Genomic DNA, 26,289 nt, shown 5'->3' with positions numbered 1-26,289 from the left:
GAGTCATGTTGAAATTTGCCCACTATATGTCGGGCAAATCTCAATGCATTGTCTGTTCCTCATTAAGCTAGGGATGTAAGCTTGGGCGAATGGCATGAAACATGTAAGCAGCTGTTTTGTGCTTACGAAGCCTCCCTTTGCAGGATTTCTGTTTCATAAAGCTTTCAAAGGCAGTGGAAACTATTGGTAATTATTCAAAATAACTATTGGGATAAAACCTTACTTGGTAACAAATAATGGTGAGGTTAATAGTATAATACATTGTGAGACAGAAACGGCTCCCTCTGAAGTAACTACTTCAAGAAAGAAGTAATTTTTCACAAATTTGATTTCGAGATCTCAGATTTCGAGATCTCAGATTTAGAATTTTTGGTCTCGAAATCAATCATCTGAAAGCACACAACTTCTTTTTTCTTTCATAGTTATTTTATGCCTATGTGAGATACCCCAAGTGAGAAGACTGGTCTTTAACAATTATCAATAGTGTCCAATGTCTTTAACCGTAAGCAAGGGTAAATGCTGGCTAACCCATGGTTAGCACTGCTTAACGTAACCAAACAAATCCTTATTGACTGGCATGCACGCCTAGAAATGTTCTGCTATTTTGAGAAATTATGGTGAAAAAGGTTTATGCGTACGCGCATTTTTCTGCTACAGTAAGCTCGAAAATTTGCTTACCGTTAAGCAGTGCAATGAAATTGGTACCCAGGTACACGACTCAACTCTCACTCTCACGTAGACCGAGGGCATTTGCTGATTATATGTCGGGCAAATCTCAACATGCGTTATGTCTATCCCTCATTAAGCTGGGGATATCAGTTAGATGCACCCGATGTCCCTGGCAACTACATCTGTATAGCTGAGATTTTGTCTACTCCTATTTGTTGGGTGACCAGGACCCGATTTCATAAGTCTGCTGTAAGCATAACAACTTGCTAAGCACAGAAAAACCTTCCTTAACAGAAACTCAGGTTACCGGCCAAAGTTCCATCAGGCTAACATTGTTGCAACTGGTGCCCCACTCATTTTTTTTTTTTTTAGCAAAGACATTTGCTTACGAGTATTTTCTGCTTAACAGCTTTATTGAATTGGGCTCAGGTGTTAATCTCAGACACAGGTTCTTTAATGTTTCTGCATGAGTGCCCTGCTAGTATCAGATGACGCTGTTGGATTTTAGTAGGCCCTCAGGCCCTCTTGTAAGTTAGTTTTAGGCCATTTTTGAGCTTGGGCTTAGGCTCCATCAGGGCCCAATTTCATGGCTCTGCTCACCACCGATTTCTGCCCTTATGATCACCTTTCTCCCCCTACTGTTCAGCACCCTATTTCTGCGCTAGCTGTAAACATCCCTAGTTGCATGGAGAACGCCTGTGCACAAGCAAAAATGTCCTGCTTACCTGTGCATTATGCTTGACGTAAGTTTGGGACTCCCTTCTTCAGTAAGGGTCAAGTCTTAACTTACAGTAAGCAGAAGGTGGGCCCAGGGCCAAATGTCATAAAGCCTGTCGGCACAAAAACTTGCTAAGCAAAGAAAAGTATTGCTTAACAGAAATAGGTCACCAGTCAAAAATACATTAAGTTTACATTGTTGTGACTAGTGCCCCACTTTGCTTAGCGAAGAAATTTGTCAAGCAGTATTTTCTGTTAAGCCACTTGAAATTGGGCCCTGGTGGCAAATTAACTATTACTTTCCACATGACTGAATACATTTATTCTCTTTTCTTATTGGCAGTTTGTACTGAAGCACAGCAAGTTCAGTCACATGAGGGAAGTAGCGGAGTTCCCTACGGACATCTGCCCATCCAAACAAGGTGAGAACATCATACATCATGACCTCAAGCTTTCTCTCTTTTTTTTTTTTAGGTGAATCTGATGAGTGCTCTTCATATTAAAGAGCCAATAAAGGATGATCTTAATATTTCAACGATTACCTTTTTATGGCCAAATATACATCGTAGATATCGGTTAATAACCATTATACTCTCAAAATTTGCATTTGCATTTTGACTGATTTGTTATTGAATGCATATGTTGAGATACACCAAGTCAGAATACTGGTCTTTGACATATACCAAAGGTGTCAAGTGCCTTCAAAGATGAGTGTTAATCAGATAACAGTGTACATACACATCCATACCTGTAAAATTGTTCAAATGGTTGATCTAAATGTTTGTTACTTTTACGAGGTGTGGATGTCGGCTCTTGTAAAAGTAAAGTTTTTTAGTCAACTCAAGAAGGCAATATACAGTATAATTATTCACTGAACGCTGTGCTCAAGGTATTCTTCAAAAACATTTGAGGAATGTGAATCTTGTCTGGGCCCGCTGGAATCAGATTGTTTGATTGATAACCACTATAAAAGAATTACGACTACATCTATAACCAGATTAATTTACCACACCAGCTGGAGACGAGTACCATTTAACACCGTCTCTCAATGGGACTTCCACAACAGTTAAAGGCTGACTGCCAATCCCCTAGCCCCTCCCTCCTCTGCACCCCCCCCTTTGAAAAAGATGGTAGCGTATGTCATAATAAAATAAATGAAGACTTGTAATGCGTTCATATCCACCCTGCTGGGTGTTCAAGGCGCAAAAACACACAAAAACAAAGACAAAAAGGAAGCAGACACAACAAAATTAGTCCTTGAAAACCTGTGACATAAGATCAGTTTTGAAAAGAGATTTTAATGTTGTGGTACAAAGAAAAGATCTAAGATTAAGTGGTATAGAGTTCCAGATGCGAGGCGCAGCTGAAGAAAAAAACCTGTCGAAAAAGACTAGACCAACTAGACCACCGAGATTGACCGAGTTTGAATCCAATATTTTAGCAGTTGGGTACCACAACAAATTCTAACAAATACCTTTCTTTATCATACGTCCTCTTTTTTTCATTTCATTTTAACTCATTGCCTATTTCTTGTGATTTTGTTTGTCCTAGAATCTTTGCCGTTTATTCAGAGATTAGTTGATCAAGTCATACAAGCGCACAAAGGCCTCAAGTACATCCATATAGGTGCTGATGAGGTAAGCAAGTCTATAGTACTATGGACAGTTCGGAGTAGATGCCATCTTAATGGGCAAATTGCATTTTGGGTTGGAGGCGCGTCAAGTGCTCAAGTTTTTTAATGCGGCTGTGTTCTTCGATAACCAATCAAGCAGTGAGCTTCCGGAAATGTGTGCGTGCTGCTCGCTGCTCTCGCGCGAAACGCATGACTGTGTGTTCCAAATTGCCCGTAAAGATGGTCGATTTATGTCATAATGCAACCTATCTATAGACCCATTGCATTGATTTATGATGCAGTTGCTGTCTCAGGCCTGTGTACTGCGTTTTTGAAACGACAAGGGCAGTCCCGGCACCAAGGCATTTTTTCCTTTGTAAAGGGCACCCTGTGAGGAAATTGTTAATTTCTACTGGAGTATTTCAGGGCGCCAAGGCAATGGCCATGGGGCATCAGAGGCAATCTCCTTCATTGCCTCCTTGAAGTATCAGGCCCGCTGCCTGCCCATTGTCTGCCATTTTGGGAGACAATTCTATATAAAGATATGATGTACCTTTACATGTACCTTGCCTTACTGTTTTTTATTTTTTTATTTATGTTCTCTGTTTTTTTCTTTGTAATGTCTCATTTTGTTTGCTATTTTTGTCACAAATCAATGACCATTTGTAATTACTACTCAACATCAGTCAAGAACCTTGGTGTATATTTTGATTGCAATATAGCTATGTCTAACCAATTAGACCAGCTTTGCAAGTCTGTTCGATTTCAGTTAAAAAATGTGTCACAGATAAGGGAGTATGTATCTGAAGAGGCATGTCATCATGTGATTCGCAGCCATGTTCTTTCCCGGTTAGACTATTGTAACGGGTTGCTTTCAGAAGTCCCACAGGTGCATATTAAGAGACCTCAAAGTTTGCAGAACTGGGCTGCTCGTGTTATCTTTAGGTTAGATCGCCGTCATGATGCCATGCCTCTTCTAAGATCGCTTCATTGGTTACCAATTAAACAGAGGATTGTATTTAAGATTCTTTTATTCGTTTACAAATTCTTTTGGAATAAGGCACCAAATTTTAATGAATGTCTTGAGTTGTATCGACCTTTGCGTACAAATCTTCGCTCCAATGCAGATCCATTTCGCCTTACTTTTCCCATGACTCATAGTAAGGCGGGAGATCGTACATTCACTGTTACAGCAGCTAAAGAGTGGAATGAACTTCTCAAAACATACCTCTTTCCTAATTGATTTTCTATTGTTGTTTTGTTTGTATAATGTTTTAGTATAAATTATTGCTCTTTCTATTGTAAACGCTGTGATATGGTTTTACCATGAATAGCGTACCTAAATGCATAATAATAATAATAATAATAATAATAATAATAATAATAATAATAATAATAATAATAATAATAACACTATAGACCTTTCTGTTGCATTGTCACAGGCTGGGTTTTTGCCAAGCGAGGATATAAAACTATGAAAAAACATAAACAGTTTGTAACAATGTCACACAACAATTCAAAACTAGTGTTGAATTTGTTGAAAACAAGGTAACCAATCATGGGAGATCCTTGTTTAACGAAAATTCTGCAAACCGGATAAACAACAAATAGATACAAAATGTGCACCTAACTACTTAAGAGTTGCACTGTCTGGCCATGGAGCAATAAGTCGACCTACATGTAGTCCGTCTTATCAGGAGTTTGATCATAAACCATGAGGCTTTATGCTTCTTGTTTTTCAAACCCATATACTCTTTCTTTGCTGAGATGTAGATCAAAGAGCCATTCTAACAGCTTTTTGGAACTCCTTGCCTGGTGCATTCCTCCATCCTAAAATCTAGACTGTTTTAAGATGAATATCAAGTTATTTTCATATTGGATATTTTCTTCTTGTAGCCACTTACTGAGTGTGATGGAGCCTTGTAGATTTTGGAATTCGGGAGACTCCTCAGTTCTGAAAAGAACTGTCCTGCTTATTAACTACAAACTGGGCAGGAGGTAGAAAATTGGCCGGGACTACTATTATAAGTTAAATGGATTGAGGGGACTTTTTATATGAAGATCCTTTTCAAGTTGCCATGCAAGATTGTTCTACTTTTTATATGAAGAAAGGGGCCACATCCAAAACCTATTCAGCTGTTGCATAAACACTACTTGAATTTGCATGTAAATGCAAAAGTACATATACAACTTGTTTGAAAGATATAACACAAGTAAGCAGATTAAAAAAAAGCAGCTTGAAACAAAAGAGTTTTGTAACCCCAGAGACTTTCAATAAATTGTAAAGAACTAGCCTGTCAAATGTGCACAGGAAGATTATTCCTAACAAACAAAGCAGCGCAAGAAAATGATCTTTGACCATTACAAAATGAAGAAGCTCTTGTAGTCATGGTAATTGTGGAAAGTAAAGACTGTTGAGATGCATGCTAAAGAGCGTTATAAATGGCTAGTGGTTTATGTCAGTGGGTGACGGATGAAACACCAGAAATGGTTCCTTTGTGTCAACATTCAACACTAAAGGCACAGTACACGTTTGGTAATTACTCGAAAATATATATTACGAAAAACCTTACTCTTCAACGAACGACGGAGAGCTGATGATAATGTAAAACAGTGTGAGAAACGCCTCCCTCTGAAGTAACGTAGTTTTTGAGAAAGAGATAATTTCTCACCAAAATAATAAAAGACTTCTGGCCATGCAGAAGCCTTTCAGTCATATCTGAAAGCACACTATTTTGTACAAGGGTGGTTTTTCTTTCATTATTTTCTTGCAACTTCTATGCTTAAATCTTCACAGGCTTGTTATTTTATGCATCTGTTGGGATACACAAAGTGAGAATACTGGTATTTGACAATTACCAAATGTGTTCAGTGCCTTTTTAAAGTATCCTAATGTAATGCTTGATCTTAGCCTGTGTTGAAGTCAGTTAATGGTTGATGCTTCTGTGATGTTCGTATTGACTTTTTTCTCAGGGAATACTGCCTTGTTACTTCAAGAACATGCTGAGCATAAATTTTAAATAGATTTTAATATTCATTTAGATTCTTGACAAAATATAGTGAGAGTGCCAACATTAGGGCTAGATAGCTCAGTTTGTAGAGGGCTTAATCTCTTTTTGTTCAACCCAAAACTTATTTCAAATTTACACTGTCGGTTTGCGTTGTGGTTTATTACTTGATATTTGGAATTTTAAATAAATAAAAATTAAAAAAAGTGTTGTTGCAAGCTGCCTACCAACCAAAAGAACCTATGGTATCATTGCCAAAAATTGCTAATTGCTATTTTTCGGCCGTTGTTGGGATTTTGGTGCAAGCCGCTTGTGGCCGCTATGGTCTGTAAAGGGTTAGCTACTACCTGGGAGGTAAGTAGAAAATCAGTCGGCACAACTACTTTAGCTTTTAGTGGATTGAGGAATACATCAATAAAACAACCAATAATCGACAAATCATTCCCATTCTCTTTAATCGACAGGTGGTTCGTTTAGGTTGTTGTCTGAAATGCCAGCATCGTGTAGAGGCAGACTTTGGAGGCTCTCTATCCTCGCTGTATCTGGATCATGTTACTAAGGTCTTAAGATACATTAAGAACCAGCATCCTGGAGTGACGTGTATCATGTGGGATGATATGCTCAGGACGGCCAACCCAAAGAGCATGAATGGTAAGAGTTTCTTGAATCTTAGCAAATGTCTCGGACAGAGACAGAATGTCTTAATTTACTCATATTTAATTGTAATTCCTGCTGCCGATTTCACAAAACTTTATTCAACTGCTTTTAAAAGTCCACATGTACAAGATTTCTTGTGTTAGTGTTGCACAACTTATGTGGACTTATGAAGTGTGTAAAGTTTCATGACATCGGCGACTGCACTTAGAAAGTTTGCTTAATTAGAAACAGATACTAGAAAAATGTTCCTTGAAATCATGAGTGTAATGACTGTCACCTTGCATTTTTTTTTCAGAGCAGTTCTGTTTCTTTAAAAGTTCGGTATTTGAGTAAATGAACCTACATTAAGTATTGATGTCTTTTTAAGACCCATTTATTTAGACACTTAGTGCACATTAGTTATGTTAGTTTATATAATACCCAGAGATCATTTGATTGGAGGGTCACATCCAGAAATCATTTGGTTGGAGGGTCACATCCAGAAATCATTTGGTTGGAGGGTCACATCCAGAAATCATTTGGTTGGAGGGTCACATCCAGAAGTCATTTGGTTAGAGGGTCACACAGCGTTAGAAATTAAAGGCACTAGACACTGATGGTAATTACTCAAAATAATTGTTGGCAGAATAACTTACTTGGTAATGGAGAGCTGTTGATAGTATAAAACATTGTGAGAAACAGCTCCCTCTGAAGAAAAGTTTTACTTTGATACTCAGTAGGGTCCATATAAGACAGGACCTAAAAGCTGAGGGACTACTTGTCCATGAGCGGTGCAGGAGTGCGTTTGTACAAGGTGCAAGTAAAAAAGACTCGTTGCTGCGTATAGGTGAGCAGTCACCACTCCCCTGAATACCTCAACTGAAGGGGAGGTGATGATGTTACCGGGGAGTGAGTTCCACCAGATGAAGGTTCTCAGGGAAAAATGAGTTCGAGAATTACTGTATCCTACCTAACCCTGGACAATAGCGAAAATTTTGACTGGCGATATATAGTCGGGTAAATATCGCCAATATGACAATATATCGTGAAAATTTGTGAAAATTTAAAACACCCTTTAGAAATGGATAACAATGGCTCATTCGCATGCGGACAACAGTTTTATCGCAATATGGAAAACAAACAAAACATAACTTTTGTGAAAAAAATAAATAACAAACATACAAAACATGACTGTGTAACTAAATAAATTCTATGCAAACCGCGGACGGGTTATGAAAATCACTGAATGAACATCCATATTCCATGAAACCCCCAAAACAGGTTACATTTTGTAGTTACATCACTAGCCAGTTCTGATTAAATCAATTAATATTTGTACCTCAATCGATTGGATGTTGTGATCTTTAAAAATCTGGTGCCGCTATTTTTATTTTTACTTTCACATTGCCATCATTATACAGTCATGTATGTTACGTGAATATTCGCAGTCAATTTGCTTTTGCCATCAACTCGGTGTCAACACGACCAATGCAGATGGCAGGGTATGGTTTAGTCTTCACCCAAGACAACAATCAATTTACATAAACAGTACATAATACACTACACGGTACCCTTCATTGACGTCTTGAGCCAAGAATAATTCTATATGCAGCAAAGAGAACAAAACTCAATTTTTAAAACCGAAATGGAATCTGAAACTTCTGAAAATTCTCTCTTGGCTGATACTGTACAGTTCTATACCCCTTTTGCCGATCGCAAAAGAAACAAAACTAAAGCACCCAATTAGTGCTGGACTAAACGCACGTATGTCATGTAATCCTGACCATGTCATAATCAATTCCATAATAGATTTGATAAAAAGGTTAAAAGTTTGTCTGTTTTTGACGCCGTAAACTGCAAAATTCTTCAATAAACTTAAAATATCACCGAAGTAATGGGAAATAGTCAGGGTCACAGCAAACGTGAAGGGTTCATCATAAAGGAGTTTTATTCATAACACACTTTCCGAAGGTTTTACTTTAAAATGTGCATACAGTTTAACAAATTTGGTAACTCTTCATTAAGAAAACCATCTGAGGATAATCCTCCTTCATTATAAGTTTTGTCGCTTTAAATATTTCCTACCAAAAGGAGCGGGTTTATTGGCACGCTAATGAACACTCGCATTTTATCGTGAATTCTCAAAGGGGTTCGAGGGCGCCTACTCTGATCACAATTTTCCAAAGAAATGCGTCAGCTTCATTATCTCAAAGTTGCGCACTGACTGCATAATATTTTTCATGGTGTATGTTTGAGTACTAGTTTCATCTGGTGTGTACAAACTTATTCTTTAACTATGTTGTGGCCAAATTGTAGAATCGGCCCAATTATAGTTTGGTCCTGATCAACTGCAGTTAGGCTTGCCAAGGCTGGCCAACTGCGAATGAGTGGCCCAACCCAACTGCGAATGGACTGCCCAACAGCGAATGGACTGCCAACTGCGAATGGATTGCCCAACTACGAATGGGTTGCCCAATTACAAATGGGTTGCCCAACTACGAATGGGTTTGCCCAACTACGAATGGGTTGCCCAACTGCGAATGGGTTGCCCAACTGCGAATGGGTTGCCCAACTGCGAATGGGTTGCCCAACTGCGAATGGGTTGCCCAACTGCGAATGGGTTGTCCAACTGCGAATGGGTTGTCCAACTGCGAATGAGTTATCCAACTTCCAAGGGGCTGCCCAACTACACGAATGGGGCTGCCCAACTACACGAATGGGGCTGCCCAACTACACGAATGGGGCTGCCCAACTACACAAATGGGGCTGCCCAATTACACAAATGGGGCTGCTCAACTACACAAATGGGCTGCCCAACTACACAAATGAGCTGCCCAACTACACAAATGGGGCTGCCCAACTACACAAACGGGGCTGCCCAACTACACAAATGGGGCTGCCAAACTACAAAAGGCCTGCCCAACTGTGCATGGTCCTGCCTAGACGCGGCATCAGGGTTATACACAGCTGTAAAAAAAAAATATGCTCAGAGTGGATGCTTACAATCTTGTAGGTTATATTTATTGTTGTAGTTTTTATCCCCAAATCAAATGGCAAAGATCTACTCTGATGTTTTATCAAACAAATCTAAATGTTTTGCATTCGTACAATGAAGGGAATATTCTGATTAGAACCCAGGTTGGCTTTCCTTTGTTGAATGGAACATTCCATGTTTAACTCATTAAAATATTCTCACCAGTGCACTCATCCCCTTATGCACCATATTTCGATCAGTCATAGACAAGCAATCAGTGCTCTAGATCCGCTGCCCCCTTGAGCTCCATGGGGATAAATAATCAATAATTGATCTTCAAATGGCTTCCATGTTGTCTACAACCCCTCGCTCCGTACATTATCAAAAGTATGTGCTCAGCTATGTTTAATAATGACAGTACCTGGTCAAGGCAATTGCATCGGTGCTTGCGGAAGCAGGGAATTCTTTTTCTGTGCTTACGTCAAGCTTATTTCAGTCGGAAAAGCAGGGAATTTTAGTGTGTGCAATGTCCATGTGCGCACTCCATGTTGCTTGGCACTCTTTGCTTCCACTTCTAGTGCTAAAATTTGGCACTTGCACAGTAAGCAGTTTATGGTGATCCTTGGCACAGAATTTGTCTGTAAGCAGAGCCATGAAAATAGGCCAGATCAACAGATAGGAGTATTCTAATTCGATTTGGAATAGTCTGGAGAAGCGAAAGTACTCTGAACTTCCTAACTGCATTATCCCTCATGCAATGCCGATAAAGATTACACACTGAACAGAGAAATATAATTGTTTCTCTTCGGGCAGTGTAGTCAATATTGTTTTCATCTATTTGGAACAGGTGTCTCTTTATGTAGAGCACAATTGAGAGCCTGCAGGGCTTTAAGTCCATTAATAGTGTGCAGACAATATCTGCATATGGAGCTAAAGAATTTTTAGTTTATAAATAATACAGTTTACCAGAGGCATGGAAAAAGGCTGTGTGTACTTTATTGATCATATGTGATGCGTATAAGCAATATGCGTCGTTTGTCAGAAATATTAGTATGGAGAAACAAGCCAAAACATGCTGGTGGGTGAAAAAAAAAAAAATAAATAAAAAAAATGTTTTTTGTAAGTTTCACTGCCAAATATATCTTATTTTGTATTGGCAACTTGTTTGCTGATAAATAACATCAAAATGAGGTTGAAATTAGCATTGAAAGAAAATAATGTGATGAATAAACAACTCAACTTTTCTCAGTTTGTTCTATCTCATCTCTTGTTAAGCAGACAATTGCAAATGGACCCAAGGGAATTTTGATTTGGAATTAAAACAGCTTACCAGAAGCATGGAAAAAGACATGCTAAGAAAGCTGTTTGTGTTTTATGGACCACAAGTGATGCGCTCAAGCTGAATGAGTTGTTTGTTGGAATTATCAGTATGGATAAACTACATTTGCCCAATTTCATGGCTCAGCTACCCTAATCAAAGAATCGGCGCTTACGTCAAGCAGCGTATTTCACAGGTTAGCAGGTTTTTTTTGCTTTTGCGCAGTCCACACTGCTAGGCATCCTTTGCTTACACCATGTACACAGCTAGCATAGAAATTTGATGCTTTTCCTGCATGGTGATCGCATGACTGCAGAATAACTTAGGATGTGTGAATCATTTTACAGCATTTTCACAGACTAACACCCGAATCGTTTGAAGTTTGTGTTACTTCACAGGATTGTAAAATTTGTGTTAGTTTATCAGACAGTGACAAAATTGTGCCCCAGATCCTTCAGGGGTGGATTTCACAAAGGTAGTCCTAACTTAGGACTAGTCCTAGGCAATGCTAAGAGATAGGACCAGTCCTAAGTTAGGATGAGTTACTGGTCCTAACTTAGGACCAGTCCTATCTCTTAGCATTGCTTAGGACTAGTCCTAAGTTAGGACTACCTTTGTGAAATCGACCCCTGAGCTCTTTAATACAATTTGTGAGAGCTTCAGCCTGTCCTGTAAAAGAGCAAGTACACCTTTGGTTATTACTCCTAAAATCAATTACAATAACAACTGACTTGGTAAGAAGCACCTTAGTTGTTGATAATGTATCACATTTTGAGAATACCTTTAAATAAAGAATGCTATTTTAGTGAAAGGGATTCAAAAACAATTCAATCTGAGAAATGTTTCTGCATAGAATGTTTCTCAGATGGTGTACTCCAATTACAAATTATTTTTGCTTAGACATACATTGTCATTGCTCCAGATTGTAGAAAATATTTAATAAAAAGCTTCCACCTTTCATAGGTTATTGTTTCATTTATATATTTAAGTAGACTTTAAAAAAAAATCAAACCTTAAAAAAACAAAGGTATACATGACCTTTAAGATGGTAAATAATGTCCGGTTCTGATTTACATTACCCGTGCTATCATTGATATCCTGGGGCCTCATGTCTTCTCAGCACCAGTCTACCTGAAACAACATTTTCATGTTCGATCCGAAATGTTTATCGCACAAAGCTTCGACTTGTTAATTTGCACTTTGAGCTGTTTTTACAGGTGTGGAGAACCCACTTTTGTGTATTTTCATTTTATTTCAGTAAAACCGTTTTTGTTGTTGCTCTTTTTCAGAATTTGAACTGGGACAGCTGGTGGAGCCAATGATTTGGAATTACTCCAGTGACGCTTCTTCTTTTAAAATCCGCTTACAGCCCACCCTATGGCAAAACTACAGTCAGGTTTTCAAAACTATCTGGCTGGCTAGTGCGTTTAAAGGTGAGAAATTCAATATGTTTTTCTTTCATTCATTTTTCTTTCAAGAAAAGTTTGTTCAGGGAGTTTTGTGTCATGTTGTTGCTGAGCAGTTTAGGGCATTGAAGTCAGGTTCAGGGTCAAATTTTATAGAGCTGCTTAAGCACACAAATAAAGCAGAACAAAAATATGCTAACCAGAATAAGGTTACCAATAAGCTGCCACATGAACAATTTGTTATCGGTGTCCTGCTCATTATCGCTAAGCTAAGCAGTATATTCTAAGAAGAATTTTGTGGGTTCAAGTCCCGGTCATGAAAGTCTAAAGGCACTGGCTGCCTTTGGTAAATTGTCAAAGACCAGTATTTTCACTTGGTGTATTCCAATGTGTGCATAAAATAACAAATCTTTGAAAGTTTGTACTCAATTGGTCATCGAAGTTGCAATTAGAAAATAATGAAAGAAAAAACACCTTTTGAAACAAAATTGTGTGCTTTCAGATGCGTAAAGAAATAATAAAATGCTTCAGACCTGAAGCCTTTGAATATTTGAGTAAGAAATTATCTTTTTTTTCTAATACTACATTACTTTCAATTCAATTCAATTCAATTCAAGGTATTTTATTCAAATATTTGTAGCCAAAGGCTAAATTACAATTGAATTTACTAGGTAAAAAACATCAAGATTACATACATTGAAGGGAAATATACAAAACATTTAACCCACATAAAATTTAAATAAGAATGAAGGAGATTCAGAGGATTTGTATCTCACAATGTTTTATACTTTCAACAGCTCTCCATTGCTCTTCACCACGTTAGCTTTTATGCTAACAAATATTTTTAGTAATTACCAATAGTGTCCATTGCCTTTAATTATAATTGCTTCTCATCAACCAGGAGTAAATGGGACCAACGAAGGTAGATATTTGTGATGTGAATGATTAAGCCAACGAGTGTGCTGTTTTTGTTGTTGCTGGTTGTGATTTGAGATGGTTTCAGGATTTCTTCAGGCCTGGTGAACAGAACTATAACCCTTTAAAAGTCCACTGATTTCTGTGGTGAGACATTGCACAATATTTTTGTTTTATTTCACTGTTATTTTTGGGAATAATGTAAGAAAAATGTTTTAGAATTGTAGATTCTATGTTTGCATGGGAAAATGTACATTTGGTCTTAATTCTGTCTCTGGTTCACTTAATCACATTAACAAATTTAATGTGTTTGTAGTGGCTGCTGGACACCTCTGAAAAACAATGTTTCACTGAGAGATTTCACCAGGGTAAATAATAAATAAATACATTTTCTTTTGCCCTTCTTTGTTTGAGCGAATGTTGGTCAAATATTGCAGCCGTTTGCCGCTATTGTCATTTTGGTACCAGCCACTTGCAGCTGCTATGGTCCCCTAAGAGTTAATTATTGTAAGAAGCTTTGAGAAGCCTACTTAACTAGATAAAATGTAACAGATTGGTTTATTATTCGGCTCAACGATCAATCAAGGAGTTTGTTGAAAATTTCACAACTCTGAGATTTTTGTGTTGAGAAGCATAAACAGAATATCTAACGGTTAATTATCGAAGCAGATGGTCTGTCCAGTGGTAATGATGGAGACGGGTGGTGGGGGGTGGGGGGGCGGGGGCTACAGAAAGGGCCGATATCCATGAGCCTGCCTTTGGTTAGTTACTGGCTTAATCTTTACCTGGAACCATAATGATTGAGTGATATTAGGTCCATGTATGTACATAGTATCTAAAAGCTTCCAATAAAACTGCAACTAAAGTGTCGTCAGGCTGGGTGACGGCAGTCAGTTTACCTACTCAGACAGTTTTTCTTACAAATATTTGTTCTTGGTCAAATTCCTTCTTTCTCTGCTGCCATTGCAAATGATGTTTGTGTACCAAGACGGCAGTATGTGAAAACTGGGTTTTCGGGACGCCTGGTTGTCTTCTGGGTTTTTTTATGGCAATAGTATTGAATTGTTGTTTGGTCCTTTTAGTCACAGAGTGTCCGAATATTGGTCGGTTTTTACTGTTTGTCTTGAAGATGTTGGGTAGCAGTAGGTATGCAGATTGTATCTTTTTGGTGGAATGTAGTTTTTAAGAATTTTTTTAAAGGTGTAACAAAATATTGTAAAGAATTACCATTGACAATACAAAAAGAGAGGAAGCTTTATGATCTGGTCGGGGGTTGATTTCACAAAGAGCTCGTCTTAGTTGCTACTGTTGCTACAGTGCAGGGTTGGGACTCGTCCTACGTCCTTAGATTAGTCTTAAGTTAAGAAGAGTTTTGTGAAATCGGCGGCAGGTCACTTTGAAGTTTGAGCCTTGACCACTTCATACCTTGGACACTTTTTTGAATCTGGTATTCTGAAGGAATTGTACCACGAATCGTTTTGAGAGTCAGCAGAACGTGAAATCTGGGTTTCAGGACGCATGGTTGTCTTTAAGTTTTGTTTAGAGCAAGAGTATGCAATCATTTTTTGGTCCTTTTTGGTCACAGATTGTCCAAATATTGATCAGGGTTTTTCTATTTGTCTTGAAGATACATTGTAGGGCAGCAGTAAATATATAGACTGTACAAATATTTGTTTCTCGGTCAAACTCATCCATCTCTGCTGCCATTTGCAAATGATGTTTATGTACCAAGAAGGCAGTACGTGAAATCTTGGTCTTCGTGAAGCAAGTTTGTTTTTCTAGGTTTTTTTATAGGGAGAGTATCCAATTATTTTATGGTCCTTTTTGGTTACAGAGTGCCCAAATATTGATCAAGGTTTTTCTATTTGTCTTAAAGATGCATTGTAGAGCAGAAGTATACACAAAAATGTATGTCATATATTTTTGGTAGAAAGCAGTATTCAAGAAAAATGTTTTAGGAGTAATAAAATACTGAAAAGGAATATCATTGAAAATGCAAAAAGAGCATTAGCTTTATGATCGTTTTCAGGTTACTTTATTATGACATTGTGAGAAACGGCTCCCTCTGAGGTAATGTAGTTTTAAAGAAAGAAGTAATTTCTCACTTAAATATTTGAATATTAGAAAGACTTCATGCCTGAAGCCTTTCTAAGTCATATTAAAGCAAACGATTTTTTCATTCATTATTTTCTTGCAACCTTGATAACCAACTGAGCCCAAGTTTTCTCAGATTAGTTATTTAATGTGTATATTGAGATACACCAAGTGAGAAAACTGGTCTTTGACAATTATCAAGATGTTCAGTGCCTTTAAAGACACAGCCCCTGATATGACCAAACCTTGACATATTCATTTGAGGTTGTATAAGCCATTTTTTGTGTGTTGGATTTGAATATTGTTTTGTACAATGACGTGCTTGATCACAAGTTACCACTTAAATTGTATTTCATCTATAGAGACAGTTCCTTTGTGACATGATTTAGGGCAAGCTTTTGTGTAGTTACATGAGAGATGGTGAACACCAATTACACAATTCTGAGTGGATGTGTTTGCTCGTCTGGAGGTTGCGATACAAAAACTAGCCCCTAACCATTTGACAGCATACTGCCTCTTTATAGTCTGAGGAAATAAAATGTAAGCAGTAACTTGTGACTAAGCAAGTCACTGTACAAGACTTTATTCAAATCTAACTCGCAAAGGATTTGTCTCCATCGCTCAAGGGGAATGATGCAAACATTTCAGGGTTGATTAATTTTTATACACCCCTGCCCCTGTTGAAGGCAAACCCTACTGTCTAAGGAGCTTTTTTACCAATATGATGCTTTTCACAAACTATGCACAAATATTAGCTGCCAACATCTATTTCAAAATTCATAACATCGGCGCCAGTCGTCACTATAATACATGTAGATGTGTTTGTCAACTGCAAATGTCCAATCTGATTATACTTACTGGGTGAATATTTATGAATTTCAAGTCATCCGGGACAGATTTAAGAATCCATAAGGAGAATATTGAAATGAGTGAAAGGATCATTTAGCAAACTATGGAAGAAAGATAGAGAAAATGTAAGACAGGAAATATTTTTCAGATTTAATATATAGAGCTACACCCCCCAGATACAGTAATGTAGGATTTTAGATGTAATGTAAATGTCCACTCTGATGACACTTACTTGGTGAGTATTTATGACTTTCAAATCATTTTAGACAGAATTCAGAATCGTTAAGGAGAATATTGATTTAAACAATCATTCATAAATACCTCAGACAGTTTCGCTATTCCTATTGGTGGAGAGCGCGTCACATGAGTGTGAATAAACCTTTGTTTATGACCAGTAAAAAGTGTTGAAACATGGGCGTGACTTGCACCCGTGCTTATAAGACAGTTTCTTCATTCCTATTGGGCGAGAGCAACGGCCGGGACAGTTGTGCCTTATAATCTTTCGCGATACGTGCGACATGACAGCATTCCCTCATAAGGAGTTGTTTACCCGAGGGCGGTGGAGGGCCTTACCATTTCATAGCTGGAGGGGTGTTGTGTTTAAAGAAATCATTGAACAATTAAAATTTTTGCATTTATTTTACTTTTTGAACCAAAAGTGTTGATGTTTTTTTACTGAAAAGGTCAAATTATCAAGAAGCAGGCCTCGTTGGGTTAGAACCACTAGTTGAAAACCTCTTCACCACACATTGATTCCCTTATTTAGCAAACCATGGAAGAAACTTTCAAGAAAGTCAGAGAAAATGTAAGACAGAAAATGTTTTTTTCAGAATTAATAGATCTACATCCCCCAGATACAGTTATGTACAATTATAATTGCAAGTGTTCAATCTGAAAAGAATGTAAAACATTGAACCATTTTCAGATTTAATAGATCGACATCCCCCAGATACAGTTTTGTAATATTGCGCCACCAGCACCTTGTGAACCATTACATGGTGCTTAGGATTAGGTCTCATAATTCAAACTTATAGTAATAATACCTGGCGCAGTAATAATACCTGGCGCTTTGTATCCTTTGGCAACAGGCGCATTATAAATATGGTTATTATTATTTGTATAAAATCCTCTGGTATATTGTCATGTATGAGAAGAAATAAATCAAATCTTGTGGTATGTCGCTTATTTTTTGGATGAGTACAATCATTCCAATCCTCAGGTGTCATAATCTTCCTGTATTAATCCTATCTTAAATTGAAGGTTCATTGTTTTTGTAGACGAGTACATCCATTCCAATCTTCTAGTGTAATCAAATCTGATTGGATTTTGGATAAGACAACTATTGAAATCCTCTAGTAATCTTAAAGATGTGGTGCATCATTGGTTTGTCGGATTAGTACAACCATTCCAATCCTCTACTCATCAGATTTCAAAGAAGGAGACACCTTTTTCAATCTTCTTGTATTAATTTAAAAAACTCCAGATTAAATAAATGGTTCATCATTATGTTTTCGGATGGGTAGATTTAATTTTAATGTGATACTCCGTTCCTATCCTTTAGTTTCATTCATTATGATGATTTTTAACTTTTTCATGCATTGGCTGTTTGCTAGCAACCAGTTTAAATTCCTTCCGACAAGTATTTGTAAATCTATAAAAAAAACGTGACCACCTTTTGAAATGAAATTTTCAGATGTACAGGATTAGAACAGTCAAACAGTTCTGTTTGAGAACGAAAGGTACACTTTCTGCTTTAAAGGCAGTGGACACTATTGGTAATTACTCAAAATAATTATTAGCATAAAAAAAACTTACTTGGTAACGAGCAATGGAGAGCTGTTGATAGTATAAAACATTGTGAGAAACAGGTCCCTCTGAAGTAACAGAGTTTTCGAGAAAGAAGTAATTTTCCACGAATTTGATTTCAAGACCTCAAATTTAGAATTTGAGGTCTCGAAAATCAACCACTAAACGCACACAACTTCGTGTGACAAGGGTGTTTTTTCTTTCACTATTATCTCAAACTTCGATGACCGATTGAGCTCAAATTTTCACATGTTTTTTAATTTTTTGCATATATTGAGATACACCAAGTGAGATGGAAGACTGGTCTTTGACAACAACCAATAGTGTCCAGTGTCTTTAAAGCAATGATTATAATTTAATCAATAATCTATAACCTGACAAGCAAAAGTTCCTCTTTATGCGCCTTGTACATATGTTGGTGTGCAAGGGTGTTTTCTCTTGTTTTAAACAAATAGTATAACTATGTAACAAACAATGTTCTTGTTTATTTTAGGTGCTTTTGGTTCCACCCTTCACTGGACGCCTACAAAAGAGCATGTTTTGAACCATCTACTCTGGCTTCAAGAAGTGGATAAAGAAATATCAAAGATTAAGACGATTACTGTAAGGGGCTATGCCCTGACTGGCTGGCAGAGGTAAAAAAAAGATGAGAATAAGATCATCAGGAGACTTTCAAACATAACAATCTTATACCACGACCCCCTTTCCCCATCCTTCAAAATATATGAACTTGGGGGTAGAACCCCCCCCCCAATCCCCTTTTTGTGACATTAATGTTCCACCTAGAAATTTATTAAATTTTTACAATTATCCATTCATCGCAATTCATTACAAACATGTATTTGCTACATTTAGGCCTGATGCTTCACAGAGGCAACAAAAGCAATTGCCTCATTTCTCCCTTGTAATTGCCTTGGTAACACTTGAAGTGGTCCAATAGTATTGCACAGTTTCCTTAGACAGGTGCCTATTACAAAGGATAAAACGCTATATTGCCCTTGCGCTTTCAAAATCTAAGCATTGGACCTTCACAGATGAACAAACCAAGCTGGTTGGCATGGAACTGCCGCATGTTGGTAAAACACTCAATCGTGTTAACAGATTTTTTAACCAAATGACTGCAACAATGAAGAAGATGAAATTTAAATTCAATTCAACTCAAGGTATTCTATTCAAATATTTGTAGCCAAAGGCTAAATTACAATTGAATTTACAAGGTAAAAAACATCAAGATTACATACATTGAAGGGAAATATACAAAACATTAAAAATGATCGATTGGTTAAGCCCTGCACACCAAGAGAAATTTACAGTTGAGCAATAAACTGTTTTTCTTCTCCTGAAGGTATGACCACTTGTCGGTGCTGTGTGAGTTACTACCTACCGGGTTACCATGTCTAGCACTCTGCCTACAGGTTCTATTACAGGGTAAGTCATGAAATTTATTTTTAGACATTAAAGGAACACGTTGCCTTGGATCGGTCGAGTTGTTGCTGAAAAGCGTTTGAAACCGTTTGTTATAAAATGCAAATGGTTAGATAGATAATTTAAAAGTGGAATATAATGATCCACACAAATTAGCCTCGAAATTGCGTGGTTTTCCTTTTACTTTGCGAACTAACACGGTCGGCCATTTATGGGAGTCAAAAATTTGACTCCCATAAATGGCCGACCGTGTTAGTCGACGAGGTAAAAGGAAAACCACGCCATCTCGAGGCATATTTGTGTAGATCATTGTATTCTACTTTTACAACATCTTTCTAACCATATACATTTTATAACAAACAGTTACAAACGCCTTTTATAGACCAACTCGACCGATCCAAGGCAACGTGTTCCTTTAAAGAGTGTCATGGCTGAGTGGTTTAGAGTATTCTTACTACTATTCTGGTTCGCCTTAAATGTATTTGTAATCATGTACCTCAATTTTTCACAACTTAAACATTGAAATAAATTATTTATCCTTATATTTCTGTGAATGGAAGTAGGCAAAACCTGTCGGCTGTTTGCAGCTGCTATCAGCATTTTGTAACAAGCCTCCTGTGTGCCGCTACATGCAATAAAGTCCCTAAAGGATTAACGGAAACAATTTACCATGATCTCTTGCATGCTTGAGTGGATATTTTATACCTACCCTAGACCACTGATCCTTGACATGAGAAAAGTTTGATTCCGTTAATGATCGATTGGTTAAGCCCTGCATACCAAGAGAACTGCCAATAGGCTCACCCTGGATGGCCTTCTGACCCATGGGGACTTAATTTCAGGCCTGATATTCTTCCTACGCTAGTCTGATCTCTTTTGTTTTGGCCCTTAAAAAAATTCAGACAAAATTGTGCCTAAATAGCAAGAATCAAAAACCTTCACCATAGTAACAACTTTTTTCCAAGAACCAAATACCACGCCTGTCATTTGCATCTGTCTCTGTCCTAGGTGGTTACTCCCATGACATCTTAGAGAGAGTCTCCAAGCAGCTTGGCTTCACTGAACCCTTTCAGATTGAACATCCCAAATATGGAGAGTAAGTCAAACAGATACATGTAGTAGATTTATTTTCTTAGGACAAGAAAAGAAACCCAGGTGTAGTGCCTGAGCAAAGTGAACTGCCTCGAAAGAAATTCAGAGCTTCCAACACTCATTTTGTATGTAATTTTCAAGGTTTTTTTTCATTCGTCTTGTGGTGATGAACAGATAAGTCTGTAGTGTAGGTCCCTGTGAAAGGTATCACTGCGGAGGTTCAGGATGCTTCACCTTCTAGACAAAGAGGAGTTGAAGAGCGCATGACCCTGGTTCTTTATTTTATTTGTGTTGACTTGGAAAGTTTGTAAAGCCACTTTATGTATGGGGGCTTGAACCTAATGAGAAATGACAGACCCATTCCCCTTACCCAAATTTGTTATTTGGGGTGCTGTGGAGAGGTCTTATCATTTCTGAGCAGCCTAGTGTAGTTCTAGTGCATTTCTGCCAGTATGACTGAGTCACCAAAGTGTGGGGTCAAAATCCTGGTTTAGACACCTGAGCACATTGTAAATCATTGAATGGTTCTGTAAAGGATAGGGCTCAAGAACATATAGCTCCACATACCTCAAAATACTGAGCGCTATGATACACCCCTGGGGTGTTATAAAATGCTATTTTAAGAACTCAGTACTGTTATTAATAATATTTTTGTTCTCACAACCAAATGAAGTTCCAGTCTGGTTTTACTCCATTGTTAGTACCTAACCAGGCTCCTGTTCCATCATCCGTTCTGTTAATCCCTGCAGCTGTCTAAGTACCAGTGACTCCTTCCCAGGTAGTGACATCTACACAGGAGTACAGGACCTCGTCCTCTTTGAGATGTCTTCAAGATTCAAGAACTTTGTCACTTTGAATCAGCTGCATGGAAGCATGTAAGTAGGTTTAGCCTTTAAGGGTTGCATAACATTCTAAATATTAGCCTTTCAGTTTGTACTTATCTTTATTGGTTTATTAAAAAACATTCAAACATCGTAGCCAAAGGCTGAATTGAGTTTAAAATACAACTTTTGATTTGGGGTTAGACAAAGACTAGTTTACTAGAGCGGGATTCGAAGCAACGACTCCAGATTAACACACCAACGCTCTACTATATAGCCCTATGTTGGCGGTCTCCCTATTTTGTCAATGTCTTTGTTCAGGGTGCCAGTCAGAAGCCATACAACCATTGACTGCCATTATAACACCTAAGTTTACGATACAATCTGGGAAGCAGCACCCAGGGGATCACCTTAAGGGGATGCAACTTTTTATTTGATATATCAAATAATATACCACAAGACAAACTGAATAGGTAAATTTTAAATGATTTGGGGTTGTTTATATTATTCATGGCCTCAATGCACCTTTGACTTTTTGGTAAGTTTCCATGGCTACAAATGTATGGCTAAACAAATATTATGCCTTACATTTCAACACAAACACTTTTTTCATGTTGTAAAATGAAAGTACAGAACGGTATACAGGGAAAATCTAAAGTCTTTGGGAAAGTTTTGAAGGGGCACTTAGACCAGGCAATGGAGGCCATGACCTTCCTGTTGTAATTCCAGGCCTACTGATCTTGAAAGGTAAATGTTTGACTATTATCGTCATATCTTTTCATCCAGGAATCCCAATGCAAGTATTGCTACTGATCTTCCAATGGATCATCATTCAGTAGAGGAGAGTGCAGCTGAGGCTAAATGGTAAGAGACCTGTCACATATCAAGTTCACAATAATGCTCTTTGTTTGTAAATGCCTTCACTCCTCGGCACCTGTCTACCTCAACAATCTTCTCTCCATTTATCATCGCGACAGCCGACTCCGTAAACTGTGGGACGCAACAACACTTACTCCCACCATGTGTAAGAAAGTGGTTGGTCAGAAAGTGGTTTTCTCAGAGAGCCACCCCTACTCACTAAAGAGAGTTCGTACATAGTGTCACAACAAACCTCACTTATTTAGTATTTTGTTTTCGTCCTTTGATTTATTCTACAGTCTTGCGAGTCAATTGGATTTAATCCGAAAAAGGGTACGCGTTGCTCTGACCACTGTCTACCATGTCATCACCGTTGAGGAGTGGCTTGAGCTTCGCATCAATCCCATCCTCAGGGCGTTGAAGATGTTCGTTGGAGGAGGGAGTATGGATGAGGTCAAAGAAGAAGACGAAGAGGAGATGGATGTAGCAACAAGGCCCAGCTGAAAAGGAATCGGTAAGTTCGCTGAAGAAGCCTCGGAATAAAAGCACCCTTGATTTTTCGAACCTCTACATTAGTTCAAAAAGCAGGTAAATACTAAATCTAGTTCAGTACTTTGTGTTCTTTGATGCTTATCTGCTGATTTTTTTCTCCGGCTGTTTATTGTCAAGCAATACCTTTGAGCACTGTGGACAGTTTCATAAAGCTGCTTAAACAGAAAGTTTTGCTTACCCAGTAACATTTTTCTTAAAGCAAACTAAACATCTATTACAAACTAAACAGAGAAGATTCAAAGACAGTGCATGTTATTTTGTATATTCTGGTAAGCAAAATTGTTTTTTGCCTTTATGCTTTTTGACACCAACCCTTAGAAATCTGAGGTTTGAAGCATGAATCGTTTCTCAAGTGTTTAGGGTATGACAAATTACCCAAACTATATTACTTCAAAGGCAATCCTTTCTCAAAATAGTTTGTACAATGAACATCTGTAGGGCAAATTACTAAGTAAGTTTTTATGTTCATTAATTGGTGGAGTATTTACCAATTTATCACTATATAAGGACACAACTGGGACCTGAATTGAGTTTTCTGTCGTGCTCTCTTAGTGTAAAAGAGTGAAAAACCACTTGTTTTGTCCGCCATACCACTCTTGCAAAGAGCCATATGGCAGGCAACTCGATTAAGAGTGAAGTTTGTTTCAATTTCGCTCAAGACAGATTGACTTTCACTCTCATAAGAGTGAAACTGACACCACTCGGACGAGAGAGAGTGAAATTTTTATTCTTTTACATTAAGAGAGAATGAGAGCTTCAGTCCAGTGCACTGTACTAGACCACTGGCCCCAAAAACTCTATGGCTGGAGTCAGACACATTTAGAACCTGAAATAAATTCATGTTTATTTTTATTTTCAGATGGGGAAACTTCTACACCATGTGTGGCCTAGAAATTTGAATTCTGAACTCAAAGGCACAAATTATTAGTCTACCACTTGCGCAAGTATTCATATGGAAGTGTTTCTACACGAGTATTGTCAGGGATTTTTATTCATGGACTACTTCTTTTAAGGTCTGCCATTAGGGCATTTCTCTATTTTAAAAAGGGGCTGTATCTTGTCGTGAGAAATAACTTTCATGGAGTGGCTTTCTGCCTATTTCACTCCACTGCAGGAGGAAAGCCTCCTCACCAATTCTCCATTTCACTCTATCCTGCACTGTCTGTTGCCAAGCAATGCCCCTTATGTACTGAGATCATCTGGTTATTAACAGAAGTTATATTGCTCACCAAATCTAATTTGTAGGAATCTTGATTTTAGTAAAATGAATTGCTATTTAGCTTGTAACCTGTTTCTGTTCTTCAAACTTTTGTCTGTGCTTAGCAAACTTGGATGCAAAGGTAGCTCTATGAAATTTAGTTCTGGTTATGTCATGGTGATGTGTAAAGAATTACTAGTAGGACTAGAGTACCAATTACACCACTACCTACATTATGTTTTTCTCAGATTCTCATGTATTGGAGATGAACAATTATCCAAACCCTATTACTTCGAAAGAGGAATCCCTTCAAGGGAAGGTTTTGGCAGTACTTTTATTCCAGACCCACTGCAGTACAAAAGTATGTCCTGAGCTAAAATGGCTCATCAGGTCTGTTTTTATATCATGTTTCCTCGGCATTAAAGACACTGGACACTATTGGTAACTGTCAAAGTTGCGAGATAATAATGAAAGAAAAAACACCCTTGTCACACGAAGTTGTGTGCTTTCAGATGCTTGATTTCGAGACCTCAAATTCTAAATCTGAGGTTTCGAAATTAAATTCATAGAAAATTACTTCTTTCTTGAAAACTTTGTTTATTTCAGAGGGAGCCATTTCTCACAGTGTTTTATACTATCAACAGCTCGCCATTACTCGTTACCAAATAAGGTTTTATGCTAATAATTATGATGAGTAATTACCAATAGTGTCCACTGCCTTTAAACGACTGAGAATATTGATATTCCCCCTGGACAGAATACCAGTCCATCGCAGGTCACTCACCAGCTCTCTCTTGTACCTAATTGTACTCCAGGGTAGAGAGAAGCAATTATGATCAGTGTCTCGCTCAATGACACAAGTGTCAGGGCTGACCAGGCCAGGATTCGAACCCACATTCTGTAAATTACAGAACTTGAGTCCACCACCCTTGACTGCTGGACCACGATACTCCCAACACTGTTGTCAGGGAGCATCTCAAAACTCAGCAAGCTTGATGTAAATGCAATAAATATCCCTAGGGAAATAGTCAGTATACCATGTTTCATTTCAGTGGGATTGTACTGTCTATCCCTTCCTCCTCCCATGATTCAAGCTATATAGCTATATATGCCCTCTGGTCACAGCTTGTCGACACCTGGCAGCTATGTACATGTGTACCAAGTGCAAATATTCACAGTGGACATATGTCCTTTGGAACAAGCCTAGTAAAGTTCTGGGAATGTAAATTTCTGGGCATATTTGAGAATCTCCCTGCAGTTCATAGTACTAGTACAGCGGATAAGCTCCCATATTATGAAGATTGTGCACTTTTTGAGAAAAGCATGAAACTTCTAGCATAGTTAGGTTGGACCATAAGAAACATTTTTGGATGTGGAGGGAAATCAGATTTGACCTCTGATGACCTTGAGAGGTCAAAATCCAAAATGGCCGCCAATCTGCCTATTTTAATGTAAAAACACGCTTAAGTTTTGAACCAAATAGTCTAGAAAAACTCTTAAGGTGTCCTTTCCAACTATATTGGGGGTGCCAGTTCATTTGGTAATACTTGCAAAATCACCAAAACTTTAGGTTTTGCAGAAAGGTCAAGGTCATGGTCAAAATTTACCAAAAAAAGGCAAATTTCGCATGTTTACAACATGTTTAGCCATTAATTTGTCATGTGTTCTCCCCTATATTCTAAAATGTATGTTGGGGTGGTTCCCTTGCATAGTCCCTCATCTTAATATTTCAGTAAGTTCATTCCACTAATTAGCAACAGAGCATTCTTTTTCTTGTAACTGACCATATGCATAGCATGGTCAGTGGGCACTATACGCGCGAAGCATGCACGGAACGTCAAGTTCAGCACATCATAGATGCTGCTGAGAAACTCCACCCCCAATTTATTTATCTCTCAAGGTCCATGCAGCAACCCAAAGTAGAGGGCTGGTTGACACGCCTCAATCTGGGAGTATGTGTCTCCTATATGACAGGCTGTTGCAACACTCATCAGACATTGCAGATGGTGTCTGCCAGCGGTCTTAGGGTAGAAATTGTAGTGCGCCTGCCAAAGTTGCGTCTTGGACTGTTTACAACAGGGGCTGTGGACTACATCGACCACAATCCAAGCTCTGCCTGAAACTGCAAAAGATTCCTTCCACGACATTGGCATCTCACTTATGCAGCATCCATCACACACACAGGGTGGAACTGAACATAGTGTACCGGTGGTTAGTCAGGGTGGCTCTTCCACCAAGTCAGTACCATCTATGCCATCAGCCCATTGTGCCACCAGCTGCCCTCGAGACAAAGTTCTTGAGTGCGCTGTGTGTACAAAGTTCCGTGAGGCCTTCCAACC

General features: G+C 38.2%; 1 protein-coding gene across 2 annotated transcripts in view; it reads left to right on the top strand.

The window, feature by feature from the left end:
- The window catches only part of LOC139943868 (hexosaminidase D-like), a 77,110-nt gene extending 51,860 nt beyond the window's left edge, over positions 1-25,250 (top strand). For both annotated transcript variants that reach the window (XM_071940732.1, XM_071940735.1), the window contains exons 6-16: positions 1,730-1,808; positions 2,938-3,023; positions 6,471-6,657; positions 12,224-12,367; positions 18,498-18,639; positions 19,350-19,432; positions 20,438-20,525; positions 21,271-21,396; positions 22,129-22,206; positions 22,500-22,714; positions 23,612-25,250. In XM_071940732.1, coding sequence (XP_071796833.1) covers positions 1,730-1,808; positions 2,938-3,023; positions 6,471-6,657; positions 12,224-12,367; positions 18,498-18,639; positions 19,350-19,432; positions 20,438-20,525; positions 21,271-21,396; positions 22,129-22,206; positions 22,500-22,704 — 1,218 coding nt within the window. In that variant the 3' untranslated portion in view covers positions 22,705-22,714; positions 23,612-25,250. The remainder of the gene's footprint in view (positions 1-1,729; positions 1,809-2,937; positions 3,024-6,470; positions 6,658-12,223; positions 12,368-18,497; positions 18,640-19,349; positions 19,433-20,437; positions 20,526-21,270; positions 21,397-22,128; positions 22,207-22,499; positions 22,715-23,611) is intronic.
- Positions 25,251-26,289: the final 1,039 nt, after the last annotated feature.

The sequence above is a fragment of the Asterias amurensis genome, chromosome 11 (assembly GCF_032118995.1).
Source record: "Asterias amurensis chromosome 11, ASM3211899v1".
NCBI lineage: Eukaryota > Metazoa > Echinodermata > Asteroidea > Forcipulatida > Asteriidae > Asterias > Asterias amurensis.
The sequence above is the reverse complement of the archived record's forward strand: the minus strand, read 5'-3'. Positions and strand labels throughout refer to the sequence as shown.